This window comes from Theobroma cacao, chromosome 3 (genome assembly GCF_053813885.1).
Source record: "Theobroma cacao isolate CCN51 chromosome 3, ASM5381388v1, whole genome shotgun sequence".
In the NCBI taxonomy this organism is placed as follows: Eukaryota; Viridiplantae; Streptophyta; class Magnoliopsida; order Malvales; family Malvaceae; genus Theobroma; species Theobroma cacao.
This window is the reverse complement of record NC_142641.1, coordinates 37,515,140-37,529,896: the sequence shown is the minus strand read 5'-3', so window position 1 is coordinate 37,529,896 and position 14,757 is coordinate 37,515,140. Positions and strand designations below refer to the sequence as shown.

The following is a 14,757-nucleotide window of genomic DNA, read 5'->3' as shown; positions in this document are numbered from 1 at the left end:
AATTCTTGAGTGTGAATAAATAAGTTAACTTTGAAGTAAGGATATTTGGATGATTTTATTGAACAAAATTAACAATCTAATCTTTTATGATCTAAAAATTATCTACAAGATACTAGTTGAAAAAAATATTCAAAAGGTATTAATCGAAAAAAAGTCATAATGTTTCATATGAAAAAAAGTTGAAATTAGAAAAAATTTTAGTGAAATTACCCATAAAAATTTTATTGCCCAGCTCAAGTTTCTCCAAAAATTAATTGAGCTGAACTCAAACAAGAAATCCAAAATTTTATTCACATTCAAATCTAGCTCGAACATGTCTCCTAATAAATGAATAAGCTTGAACAAATCTAAGCTCGGCTCAACTTGGTTCATTTACATCTTAAGTTAACATAAAACCTTTGTTATTAACTTGAAATCTTATACTTGTTTTTCATAATTAAGTTAGGGTAAAAATACATTTAAATTCAACATAATTTTGTTTGATTATAAGTAACTCCAATAATGAATTCAAACTCAATCAAAGTTTAAATTTCAAACCCGAAAAAACACTACAACATAAATGAGTTTTAATTACACTATCTTAACTGCACTTTCATTTTTACATTTAAAGAATTTGTCACAATATTTAAATTTTAAAATTTAGAAGTACATTTTATTTTGTAACTAATAAAAAATTATTACCTTTTATGTTTCTTTGTTTTAATTAAAATATAACACTCTTGCATCTTATTTTCTCTAGTTTCTCTTTCTCTTAAATTTAAAATCTCCTTAAATGTAACAAAAAAATATTGAGTCAAAATCTTTCAATATTCAAACCTCATAAAGCTCCAATTCCTTTAAAACCTTGACCCTAAGGGCATGCTTGGTTGGGAGGAATGGAATAGTTATTTCTCTCCTATTCTCATTCTTAAGATAAAGTTGCATTTTGTTCAATAGAATGACTATTATTCAGAATAATCATTCCAAGAGAAGCTTGAATAGTCATTACCAAGGTCCCTTGGTAATAGCTATTCCAAATTGTTGGGAATAAGAAAAAAAGTTCATTAGACAAATATACCTTTTTACAATTTAAAAATTACCTTATAAAAAATACTAAACTTATTTTTTCTCTCTCTTCCTCACTCCTCTCTCTAAAGCACAAAAGACACAAAATTTTTTACTTCATTTTCAAAAAAAGGGAAATAAAAATATTTAAATATTATTTAAAATATTAATATTATTTCACTATAATAAATATTATAAAAGCATATTACTTAATATTATTATTTGAATATAATAAATGTAACAAAGAATATTATTTAGTATTATTTAAATTTAATGAAGAATATATTTTATCTTTTAATATTAAATATTATTTAATTATAATAAAACGTTTAATTATCTTCTAATACAAAATATTATTAAATTATAATAAAAATATGTTTGTATTTTGGTGAAAATATTATTTAATTATAGTAAAAGTTATTTTGATTTTATTGCTCATAATATTTTTATCTTTTAACAAAATAAATTCTTTAATTTTAATAAAGAGTATTTATTTCTCATCATAGCTTTTTTTGTTTTTTAATTAAAAATTTTTTAAAATTTAATAAAATATTTTTTTATCATTTACCCATTATTCCTTAACCATTTTTAAAATTATTCATGCCAACTAAATAATAGAATAAGTAATAATAGCAATTTCTATTCTATTCCATTCTCATGAACCAATCTACATAATAGCTATTCTTTTTTTATTCTATTCCCTTTGAATGGCTATTCTATTCCTATTCTATTCTTTCCAGTTAACCAAGCATGCCATAAATTCTTTGATTGTTTGTCTTCCCCTATAATTAAAACCCTAATCCCAATTCCTTCAAAAAGTTCCCTTTTTAAAGCAAGATGTAAGGTTCCTTAAACATCAAATGCGTCTTTTTCTAAAATTGACGATCACATAAAAAAATAACATTTGCCTTCTCTCCTCTCACTACCATTCACATCGCCGGTCACTGTCAAAAACCCCTCTTTCTTCTCGTCTCTCTACTATCTCTCTACCCATCTCTTTATATATTTTTTTGGATTGCGGATTTACTTTATTTTAAATTATGTTATTTTTGTCTTTGTTTTTTTTTCATTATTTTTTCTCTTTTTTTATTATTTTCTACTTGATGATAGTTAATGTTTTTTATTTTGTTTCTTTGATTGTAGGAGTGATATGACTTTGATTGCTTGACAGTCTAACGTAGATAAGTTTATGATGCTTTTGTCCTTTGATTTCTTTTTTGTTTTAGTTATTTTCATTTTGTTGCTTTGTTTGCTAAGAGAAAATCTTTTTGGATTCTAAATTGAAGTTATTTGAAAAATTAATATTCTTCAGCATTTTATGTTATTTTTGTTGTAATTTTAGTATTTAGATTTTTATTTAATATCTTGCATTTATATAATAGGCTTTAAGGTGTTGATTTGAATTACCTCTGTTCTTTCAAGTTTTTGTTACTTACTTCATTATTAATAATGGTGATTCAAGTGATATATGTTGTACTTTTACAATTCAAATTTTTGTAACTTGCCCAATAGCTTCCAAGCATGGCTATGAAGTTTGAATGATTGGTTTTACCATGCTATCTTCTATAATACAAACCCTGCATCATGTATTTCTATGTTTGTATTTACATATTATATATAAATATGTGTGGGGATTGAGGGAGGTAAGAAGTGTGGCTAAGGCCTTGGCTGTATATATATAAATTTTCATATGCAGATAATTTAGGTTGCTCCATCTATTAGCAATTTGCTTTGCCCTTTGCTTTGTTTCTTAAATATTGTTTGTGGTATTTTCATAAATTTGTTTTTTTTACTACTTTTCATTTTCTTATTACCTCTTATTTAATTAAAGCTAAAGTGGAAGTAGAGTTTAGCATGTCATTTTCAATGTTTTAGAATTGAATTATTTGATTAAAGGTAAGGGTAATTTTTTAAAACTTTTTTAGCTTTATGTTTTAGTTCCTAATGGGAGGATTTAATATAATTCAATTGAAGTTGTAAGTTTTTATGGTTTTTTCATATAATTTACAGATGAAATTATGATGCATAAAATTTCAAAGTATATGGACTAAATTAACTAGTTAAGGTAAACGGATTAGATTGATGAAAAACTTAATAATATAGAAACCTATTGAGACATAAAAAAATTGGGATAGATTTTGAAAAAATTACATGATTAAGAAAAAGAGGGTGAAAAAAAAATGTTCTTTTTGTGTTTTTTATTAGATTTTCCTACCACCAGAGATTGGTCGTCGACAGTCAGCAACAACAATGACTAACGATTGGAATTTGGGTTTGGGGTCGACCTTTGTGTAGAGAGAAAAGAGAGATAGAAAAGGAAATAAGGAAAAATGGAAAAAAAAAATTATATGTGCTTTTAATAGTCTCACCAAAACGATTTAGTTATGGGTAAAAGAGGGGAAAAAAAAAAGAAAAGCCATGAGGCAAAATTTTTTTTACTTGTCAGCATCATTAACAGTCAATTTAAATGGAGTAAGATAGAGAGATTTAATTGCATAAAATCTCAAAATACATAGGCTAAATTAACCAGTTATGGGTAAATGGATTAGATTGATGAAAAACTTAATGATATAAGAGACCTGTTGAGTACTTTGACTAATTTTAATTGAAGTATTTAGTGAACAAATTCTGTACATTTTGTAAATATTATGACTCATTTATATCATTAATTGAAATGAAATTTTTATAATTATTTATCTCTGATAGAAAAAACTTAATAAATAACTTAACAGAAAATAGTTGAAATTATTGTTTTCTTTAAACAAATTTATCATAAAAATATCTAAATATATAAATTTAGTAATAAGTATATATATATATATATATATATATAGAGAGAGAGAGAGAGAGAGAGAGAGAGAGGAAATTCATTTATCATAATTTTGTCAATAAACAAGAGCAACAAGCGGACAAAAAAGAAATAAGTAGTACTTGGAAGCAAATCAGAGTGGTGAATCTTTGGCGGAGAAATGAAGAAAATCCTCATTAGGTTCATTGCTAGAAAATCTTCAACAATAGTTGATAACCCAACTTATTCGACGTGGCAATTCAATTGTTCGTCTCTTTCATCTTCCACTCATCCTTTTCCCAACCGCAAACTCTTTGTTGCAGGATTGTCATGGTCAGTTGATGAGAAATTAAAAAATATATATTTTAATAAAATTATTCAATGCAATTAAGGTATCATATCATTGAGTCTAGAAGTAAAAGGTAAAATACCTAACGTCTATAAGCTTTGATAATAATTTCATCATTATTCCACATGGAGTCCATTAGTATTGAAAATATATAATTCATTTTGAAGGAATTTTTTTCACTTAACATATAAGTTTAATCGTTAGTCAATCATTAATATTTTCATTAATTTATGACATGGTTATATTTTTTAAATAAATTTAATTTTTATTAATTTTAAAAAATATCACTATATAAAGTATAATTTTTATTTTTAATTTTTTTCTCTTTTTTTCAAAAAAAATCTCTCTACCAATTGGTCAAGTTTAATTAGGGAGCACCAGATCCAATCAGATGATTGACCAATTTAAAAAAGAAAAAGAGTTAAAAAGGAAAACAGGCATTTTAAACATTTTTAGATATTAATACTGTTCACATATTTGAGACGAAATATTAATTTTAAAAATAAATGAATTTACATAAAATTATCATCAAAACTTAAAAATAAAGAAAATTTTATCTTAAAGTAAAACCAAATCAAAGCCGCCAGAACCGTCCCAGCCACCAAAGCCATTTGAGTTACCGGAGCCATCCGAGTCATCATTAGTCGCAGCATTCTTGACCCGCCGTTGCAACCTGGCCCGTTGGCCAGCATTCTTAGCCCTATCAGAAAATTCTTTCTCATGCACTCTTACAATGTCAATCAAAGTAAGATTGACCTTTCGAATACCGTTATCAATGTGCTGTGAGTGAAGATGGTGGACCCACTGATCCATTATCTTGATTCTTTGCTCAACTCGGTTTCCAAGTTTTCATAGGTTTTTTAGTTTCTAGTAAAGCTCGTTTAGGTCACTAAGACGAGATTTGTCAGAAACTGGGGAGGAGGTGATGAAAGGGTAGATTTTGAACAGATGAAGCGGAGCAGACGGCTGGAATTATTCACACGGCCAAGCCATTTATTCATTGAGTGCATTAAATATTAATTTTAGGTTATTATTATGTTAAGTAGTTAAGTAATGATAGTCTGTTTCCAGAAATACCACTATACATGGCAATCAACGCATGTCGTTTGATTGCAAATGAAGAAAAAAAAGTTGAAACAATTTGCTTAAAGAAAAAAAAACCCAAAAAATTCATGATTTCTTCATCTTTTTCTCCATGCCCTGCTAAACAATATATAATCATCGACAGATACCTGTTAGAGATTACTGATATTTCAGTTTCCGGACGCGATTTATCCCAATTCCCGTCTCAGATCACAAGTTAGGCTGTTTTGTTGATAATTTGGGACATATAAGCAATGGCAATGGCCTTAGGAAGCATCATATCCTTCAAGCCTTGGAAGAAACTTTCCACGATGAAAATTTTTCTAAGTTTCGTTGATGATTTTTTGGTAGTGTTTTTATTTTATTTTAAGTAATGATTTTTTTTTCATTTATTTCAATATTTTTGTGAAAATATTTAGCAGTTTCATTGGAATCAGATTTTTTGCAATGTTGGGTTTTCTATCCATGGGGGAATTATCTGTCAGGAACTAATTAATTAGTATTAAGGTTTTCAAGAGGTGTGTTTTGGAACCAAATTATATAAGAATGGAATTAGATTTTATTTGAGAATTATAGTAGAATTTTCTTTAAACACAATAAAAGTTAGGGATTTACTTTTGTTCTCATATAATTTATTAATTTTTTAGTAAAAACCCTAAATCAGGGTTAAAAACGAAATAGGATGATAATGAAAACTTAATTTGATGTTTTTTTTAATTTTTCATTCAATTATTTTTGAATATGTGGCGAGGTAAAAAAAGTAAACATACAATTCTTAGTAGCAAGTATTATTGCCACAGCATCTGCCACGTACATCATCTGCGACTTGATATTTATGTAATCAAAATCAAACACTCTAGGAGGGGCAGCCCTAATTGCTTCACCATTTGGCTAAGATCATATCAGCTTTTCTTATAATCTATCAAACTCTACTAGAAGTTCACCATCAATGTCAGAGGTTTTCACCTATTCAGGAGCCTCGGTTACAGAAATCTCCATTCAATAGCACCCATTTTACTTTTGTTTTGACCCATTTCAGAGTTTGGGTTCTTTATCATTAAGAATCTAACAGCGACCCATTTCAGAGTTTGGGTTCTTTATCATTAAGAATCTAGCAGCGGCCACTAGGTATATAGTTTCTCTTTCGATTTATTTGTATATGATTCTTTTTCCTCCCTTCTTACTCACCCCCACTTTTCATTTAGTATCACCTTCAGTCCCATTTGTTTGTTGTGACTTACGGCCTCCCGGTGTTGTAATATTTCATATTTTAACAAAATACCGATTCCTTGGCTATAAATACCTTTGGTGATATGCCCATTACAAACAAAATTTTGTTTGGTGTTTCAAAAAAAAAAATCAGATGTCAACATATCATAGGGTAGATAATACGACATAAAAGTGCCAACTTAACCATTAACTAATGGAAGTTAGTCAAGAGTTAATAAAGGCTTATTTTGATCTTAAATAAAAGTTCAGGAACTTACTTGAATGTAATAAAAGTATAAAAAATTAATTAATTTTTTTAATATAGTTTAGGGACTTATTTTGATATTTAACTAAAATTTTAAAAACAAATATTATTCACATGTACCTGTCATCCGCAGCTAAAATCTTTCTACAAATGAAGTAAGTAAATTTTTTAGATCATAGATGATAAGTGCGTATCCAATATTTTAATTATAACATATAATGGTCAAAAGTCAAAGAATTATCATCCACGCATGGTAGATGAAAAATGACAAGTTTTATTCCATTTTCAAGTTCCATGCTTAACAAGAAAAGGATAAAACCCTAAAAATTATTAATCACTTTATTTTTTATTGCATTCAATAAAGTTCTTATATTTTTATTTTAAGTCAAATAAGCTTTTATGACTAATGATGGACTAATTATCATTTGTTTTTTTATATTCACATGACATTGACATAGTGTTAAGGTAGAAAGTAAAAAATATCATATGATCATGTTATCATGTCAAATTAGTATATATGTCATATTATCATCAATTATAATATATCAACATACCATATTTTGATATTATAAGCATACCACATCAATGTCATATGATATAAAATGACAAATAAAATTTTGACTAAATCAATCATTAGGCATAACAGCTTATTTAAATTTTATTCAATAATTTAGAGACTTTTTTTAGATATTATGTTAAAATTTTAAATACAGATATTATTCATGTGTAAATGTAATCTACAAACTAAGATTTTTTTACAAATAAAGTAAATTTTCTAGATCACACATGATAAGTGTGTATCCAATTTTTTAATTATAATAATGATCAAAAGTCAAAAAATTACCATCTACGCGTCATAAATAAAAAATGACAAATTTTATTCTATTTTCAACTTTAATGCTTAAAAAGAAAAAGATAAAACCCTAAAAAACATTAACCACTTTACTTTTATAAATAACTTTCTTTTAGATAAATTTCTAAAAAACAAATGTTTGTTAATTGGTGGAATCCTATTACAAAAAATCATTTTTGAAGTTCTTCAAAGTTCAGAATTATAAATTTGAACATGTTGATAAAGCTAGGAACGAAAAATTTATAGTATAATAAGAGTTATTAGATTGAAATGGAACTATTTTAATAATTGACATCCATTTGTCTCTCTCAATTGTAGGAGGTATTTGAGGGTTGATCATCTTATATATATGCACTAAAGTATTAAATTCATAAGCTTCTTACATATTCTCTGATATTGAATTATGTCACATTTGATTTTTTTTTTTTAGCATTCATGTTTATATTAACATAATCACATGATTTTTTTTTATCAGTATAAGCTTTTAATTCAAGTGAGTCATGCAATTAGGAGTGACTTATGTACATTTTCCTTTCTTTGATGTTCAAACGTTTACGAATCTCGATCATTGCCACGCTAGGAATTTATGATGACAGTTGTTTAAAAATAATAATTTAATAAATTGGAAAAAAAACACGTAGGTAATTTTTAATTTTGGCAAGATCGCAGTCGCCCTGGAGTTTCTTGTTTTGTGCCCATTCGCCAAACGAATGGTTGCTACCTACTCCCGTTTTTAAGTTCCCTCACTCACTCACTCTCTTCCCCCAAATATATATAGCCTCTTCTGGCCTTGATTTTTTTCTTGTGAGAGTTCTTTCTTCTATTCCTTTTCCCTTACTATTTTGTCGCTGCTGCCATGGAGAAGAAAAGCAAAACGTGTAAGATCTGCAACAGAAGGTTCGCCAGTGGCAAAGCCATGGGTGGTCATATGAGATCTCACTTGGCTAAACTCCCGATTCCTCCAAAACTCAGCCTCCCATCTTCTTCTTCGACCCCAGCACCCAACAATAATAAATCTCCACCTCCTTCTTCTTCTGCCCTTAGTCGTGATCCTTCCAGTGAGGTTAATCACATGCAGCCTTATCGATCTGAACTTTCTAGCGAGACCGAGTCTCCCAGGAACCCAACTGGGAGAAGATCCAAACGACTTCGTAAGGTTGCGTTGAACATGGTGGGCTCACCATCGGACTCGGTAAGTTCGATTGTTATCCCAGTAATCCCCGCTGAAACTGAAACTTTATCTAGTGAAGATGCTGCGATGTGTCTTTTGATGCTTTCTAAAGATAAGTGGACTACTATAAAAAAAGAGCAAAAAGAAGTCTATTATGAGTCCATAGACGATGAAGAAGAGTTTGACGGTGACGGTGACGACGATGTGGATGAGAATGAGAATAATGATGATGATGACTTGTTTTGCGTCACTAACCCTGGTGCCCAGGCTCACCCAAAGTACAAGTGTGAGACATGCAACAGAGTTTTTAAATCTCACCAGGCTTTGGGTGGGCATAGAGCTAGTCACAAGAACAAGCAGGTTATTAGGGCTTCTATCGAAGAAGGAGAGGAGGCTGAAGGAGAAAAGTGTGGCGGTGCTGGTGGTGGTGATCAGATTGAACAACAAAGAATCTTTGAGTGCCCGTTTTGTGACAAGGTGTTTCAGTCGGGTCAAGCACTTGGTGGGCACAAGAAAAGTCATTTTACTTACTTAGCTGTTGCTGATAAGGTTCCTGAGAAATCATCTGCTGTTCAATTGTTCGATCTTAATTTACCAGCTCCTGAATATGACGATGAAAGTTAGCCTGGTGGAGAATTCGACAGCGCCCAATGCAGAAATGTCTCTTCCGATGAAGTTCTGTTGCATATGGTAAAAAAAAAAAGTTAAGATAAAAAGTTATGAGATGTTCATGAAGGATTGAGAAGTGAAATTTTTTCATGATTTTTGTATATACTAATGCTGTTTGGGTTCTTAATTATAGGTCAGTTTCATAAATTGGCGCTGTGGTTTTAATCTCTTTTTACACAGTGGTTAATTTATTTAAAGCCTTAGGAAATTTAATTTAATTTCTAAAGTATATCTCTTCCTTTTCTTCTTGGTAGTGTGGTTGCATAACGTTCATGAATGTGTAATGTTCTTAGCATTGTAAACTACACCATTATAGTAATAAGAAGAATAAGAAAAAAGGATTATCTTCAATGGTGAGAAGAAGTGGGTTATTTGGTGCAAGCATATATGTGTGTTTATCTAATTAACTGTATTTTTAATGTGACCATTGTTTTTATTGAAGATCATGAGTTTGTTTTCTTTGTTTCTATGGGAGCTTCATGAAAAGAAGTTATAGTACAATGAAGCTGCACTTATTTTGTTCTTTTTACAGGACTCAGGACTGCAGCTGTTTTAGCTCAACAGCTTTCCCTAATTTTTCTCATTAAAAAAAAATAGAGAGAGAGAGAGAGAGAGAGTTCCTCGAACCCCATTTTTTGTTCTAGTTTGGATACTCAAGATTAGCTTATATCAGTCATTGCTGCCTGTGTATAGTTGTTTGCACAGTTTGTGAAGAAGTCAAATATGTTTCTTTCCTATCTTCGCTCAGTTTATCTTTATAGGATTTGGTTCCCTGTAAAGTGAAAACACGGTTTTAGTAAATTCTCTACCCTCAAATTAGGTAATGCCAAGTCACAATCAGAATTCATAGTTTCATACACTCTTTCTTTCCTTCTCACGAGTTTAACCCAAAAAGAAAAAAGTTTGGTTTTTATATTAAAAAAAAAAAAAGAATTGGCCGAAACAAATTACAAGGTGGAAAAAGGGGTGGGATGGAAGCTAGTTTGAGTGGGGTTTAGATCCTAGGTTTTGATTCCTCATGAAACATGATGTTGTATCAGAATGATATGACAAGATGGCTCCAAACCCATAAATCAATCTGAACTGCCTATTGTTAGCTAGGTACGTTTGGCTGTGACTGTTTAGTCAGGTTTTGTCTCAGCTATAACTGATGAAATTCTGCCACTGTGGATGCCTTGGTTCTAGATGTTCGGTCTAGTGCTTGTAACTTGGCAATCTCGTTTAAGATGTTGAATTTCAGTGGAGGTATATCTATGTGAATGAAATGGTTAACTCTTGCTACAATTTTGATACATAACCAGAATGAAAGTGTTCATTAAAAGTAGCGTTATACTTGATGGTTAAAGCTACAGCATGTCCTATGCTACAGTTTTAGCCACTTCATACAAAAATTTTGCATTATGCATGTCACTTTGGCCCTTCATCATTTCTTGCATGTCTTTATGTCTTATGTAACTTACTCATCTTCCACTATGCGCAATGCTTATTGCTTAAATCTAAGTTTCAAAATTTCACTCTCAAATGTTATTTTGGGATTCAAAACCACATAGTTATTATACTAGATTTTACGTGCAAATTTGGTTCCAATTCTATTTGGTAATTGAAAATAAGGGAGTGAAGGAGATAGCTTGGGAAGAATATAAATTTTTGTGCCCTTTTAATTATGTATATAATATGGAAGAATCTTTTTGGCTAAATTCAAAGTCATTTTGAAAATCAAATAAAATCTTGTTGGCTACATTAATTTTCAAGGTTAAACCACATTTCTTTGATCATCATAAGAAAAGAAACACCTTCCTAGGTTCATTATGTTATTTGGTTTCCTTGCTTTGATTCCCAACAGTTCAAGTAGGCACCACTGTCCACCACTTTATTAAAACGAATTTTCGTTATAAAAATTGCTTTCAACCTTAGCGCCAAAGTAACAGACTTAGAATTGATAAGTTGGTGAAAACACGTGTCGAGGTGTTGTTTCTTTTTTTTAACCTTCAAATCTCACATTAATGGCTATAGGATTTCTTGCCAAACTAGTCTAGGAATGCAGGTTTCCTCTTCATTCCCTCTTAAATCACACCTTTTAAAGGTTATGTATATGTGTTTGACTCCTTTTTTAACCCACTAGAGAGTTTTATTAAATATTACCTCATAAAAATCAATGAATATTCTTGGGTGCATTGAAGATAACCTACATTCTGTGGGTCAAACACACACCATGTGTACTAGATATTAAATTTATTCTGCAATCAATGGCAAAAAAAAGATGATACCCTTACGAAATTGCCCAGTCATTAAAAAAAGAACATTAAAACACCAGCTAGAGAATGCATATGGCCTAGAATTGGGTTCTTCGCAAGTGTTTCACCATGCGCTTAACTTGGATTAATTGGCAACCCTCATTTATTCCTCCTCCAAATTGAAGAAATTGATGAATCACATTAAATTCATAGAAGACTAGATAACAAATTAACACGTTTGACATATTAATGTTTCTGCTTTCTTTTCTCAAAATAATTAGAAGGGATATTTTGTAACGTATTTTTAACCATAATATATATAATATTATAATGCGATGAAACAAAGAAAAAAAGTACTAGTAGTTGATTTAAGAATCATTCTTCTAAAATTAGTTTGCCATGCCCAATGACTGCTTTGGAGTAACCAATGGATATTAATCGACAGGTTGATCTCATGATTTATACTGTAACGAATGGATACTACACATGGGATCAAAACCTGAACTAATCCTAAACTAAAACCTCGAAGAATTATCCCGTTGGACTCGAGACAATGACAATGGCCCATCATTTTCTTCCGCTTATTTTAGTTCTTTTCTTTTCTTTTTTGTCTGGGGGCTTATGATGTGAAGGAACCTGCACAAAGCTGGATCAGTCAGGTGTCTTGGCTAAACGAGGAACCTACACAAAGCAGGGCCAAGCGTATGTCTTGGCCCTCACACCAGGGCGAGGTGAGCGCCGACACCGTGCCATGCAGGTGTAGAGGCAGGGCGAGGCAAGTGTCTAATTTTTTATGTCTGATACTGTTGAGTTAATTTTGGTTTAACTAGAATTCGAAGTCGTATTTGATTAGAATTTTACTATAGTAGTTGTATAATTTTAAACCTATTATCTTACATAGAGCTCAAACTCTATTATACTTTTAATTTTTGTATATAAAAGTAGATTTTTAAACTTTATAAGTTAAATAATGTTTTTGAGTTTAAAAAGCAAGACTTTGTAACTCTGTCTTTACTCTATATGGAGCTAGAGTAGATGTAGATGAGTGTTCTTACAGGACTATTAACAGAGATGTATAAGGGGTTTTTTCATTGAATTGAAAAATCATGGAGAGAGATTTTATTATACTCTAATTTTTTCAATAGTAGGTAAGAGGTTAAATTATGAAAATTCTTGTGTTTTAGTGTTTACTTGATTTCTCTTAAAATTATTTTTGTTGTTTTTTGGACAATTTTCGTAACAAATTAGTATCAAAGTTTTGAGTTTGGTAAATCATGGTTCAACAAAAGGATGTCAAAAGTTAATAATTCTATAAATTTCTCAATTAAGAAATTTGACAAGAAGATTTGTTTTACACAATGTCAAAAAAATGATTAAAAATTTTCTTATGCAACAAGATTTGATGTGCCCCTTGTTAAGGAAAGAGAAAGGCAACCAAATGGCATGAAAGATATTAAATGGGCAAAGTTAAAGGAAAGATATGTTAACATTATTTAGCTTTGCATAAGGGATGACGTGTTTAACTATGTCAATTGACGAGAAATTCACTCCATAGTTATGGGCAAAGTTGAAGAAGATTTATTTGACAAAATGTCTTTTCAACAAATTGCAGCTTAGAAAAAAGGTTTGTAATGCTTGAAAATGATAGAGAATGGAGGCCTTATGAAGCAAATGAACAAGTTTGATGGGATCATTAATTAATTAAAGGAAGTGACGTGAAGGTGAAGGAAAATGAGAAGGCATTCCTCGCACTGCTTTCAGATTCTTATAAGGTATTTGTAAAATTTATGATTTACAAGAATAATACGATAACATTGGAATACACACAAAAAACATAAATGTCCTATGAAGCTCAAAAGTAAAATAAAGAAGGGGTAGAGATTTAGTTGACTTGTTATTGTTGGCTAAGGTAAGAAAAGCAAAGTATCTAAAGGTGGTAAGTATAGATTCGACAATGTTTAATGCTTTTGATGCAAAAGATATGGACATATTACAAAAATGATGAGGATAATGAAAATAAAGATGTGTGTCTTTGTATCAACGATAATGATTGTGATATTGTCCTTACAATATCAGAAGATATGAATGTAAATCTAATGATAGCTAGTATTTAGATTCTATTTCGATCATTCTCGCATGTTTTCAACAATATTATTTTAATTTGTTTCAAGAAGGTGTGGTCAAGAATTTAATTATGGGTGATAAATCAATTGTGAAGGTCATAGGTATTGGAATAGTAAGAATCAAAATTTTTGATGGGGTTGTGCACTCTTTGAATGATGTGACTTATGCACCAAAATGTGTAAAAATCTAATTATCATTAAAGCCTATTAGATTCCTAAGTGTATGGATATTTTGTCAATAGTGGAGTGATAAAAGTCACACAAGATGACATGGTTTTAATGAGGAGGAATTTGCATAATGATTTGTATCATCTTGAAGATGAGGTCTCGGAGGGGTGGGAATAGTACATATGGGATGGTAGCTAGAATAGTTAAATTTTATTTACCGAGAAAGTGATGAAAGGTTCTCATAGTGTAGAAGATTAAGAAAGGGTGAAAATCTTGCTAGTGTTGGTGAATAGGAAGGGTTATGGAGGTCCTTCATCGAAGTCAATTAAAACCATTTACTTGAGAGCTATACATGTGAATTGAACGTTTTGTGAAAACAGTGTTACACCGCATTTGATTCGTTATATATAGTTGGGGTAATTTGTTTCAAAGGTCAATGCTTAAGAAAATTTTGGCTTAAAGAATTATTACAGGTGTTAGAAAGTAGGTGGAGTTAGTTGCAATTTGGTGTAACCAGTGAAAGAAGTTAAATTCTAATTTCATTAGGATTTTGGTTTATATACAAAATGAGTCATTATATAATTTTAAACTTTTTTTTATCCCATATTGAGTACTAATCCTATTATACTTTGAACTATAGAAGTGGGTCTCTTATCTTTTACTTGGTCAATTAGGTTTGAAAATATAAAAAATTTAACAAATTGAATTCATCTAGTAAATCCATTGAACTCATTGAACGATAGAAAACTTTCGAACAGAACAAAATCAAATACTTCAGTCGATTCGATGAAATATTCCCCA

The 14,757-nt window shown here is 30.1% G+C and overlaps 1 protein-coding gene across 1 annotated transcript; it reads left to right on the top strand.

Moving 5' to 3' along the window:
• The first annotated feature begins 8,447 nt into the window (after nt 1-8,447).
• LOC18605337 (C2H2-like zinc finger protein) lies at nt 8,448-9,456 on the top strand. The gene is given in 2 exon segments (XM_007038288.3): nt 8,448-9,379; nt 9,381-9,456. Coding segments are annotated over 2 exon segments (1,008 nt in total).
• Nucleotides 9,457-14,757: the final 5,301 nt, after the last annotated feature.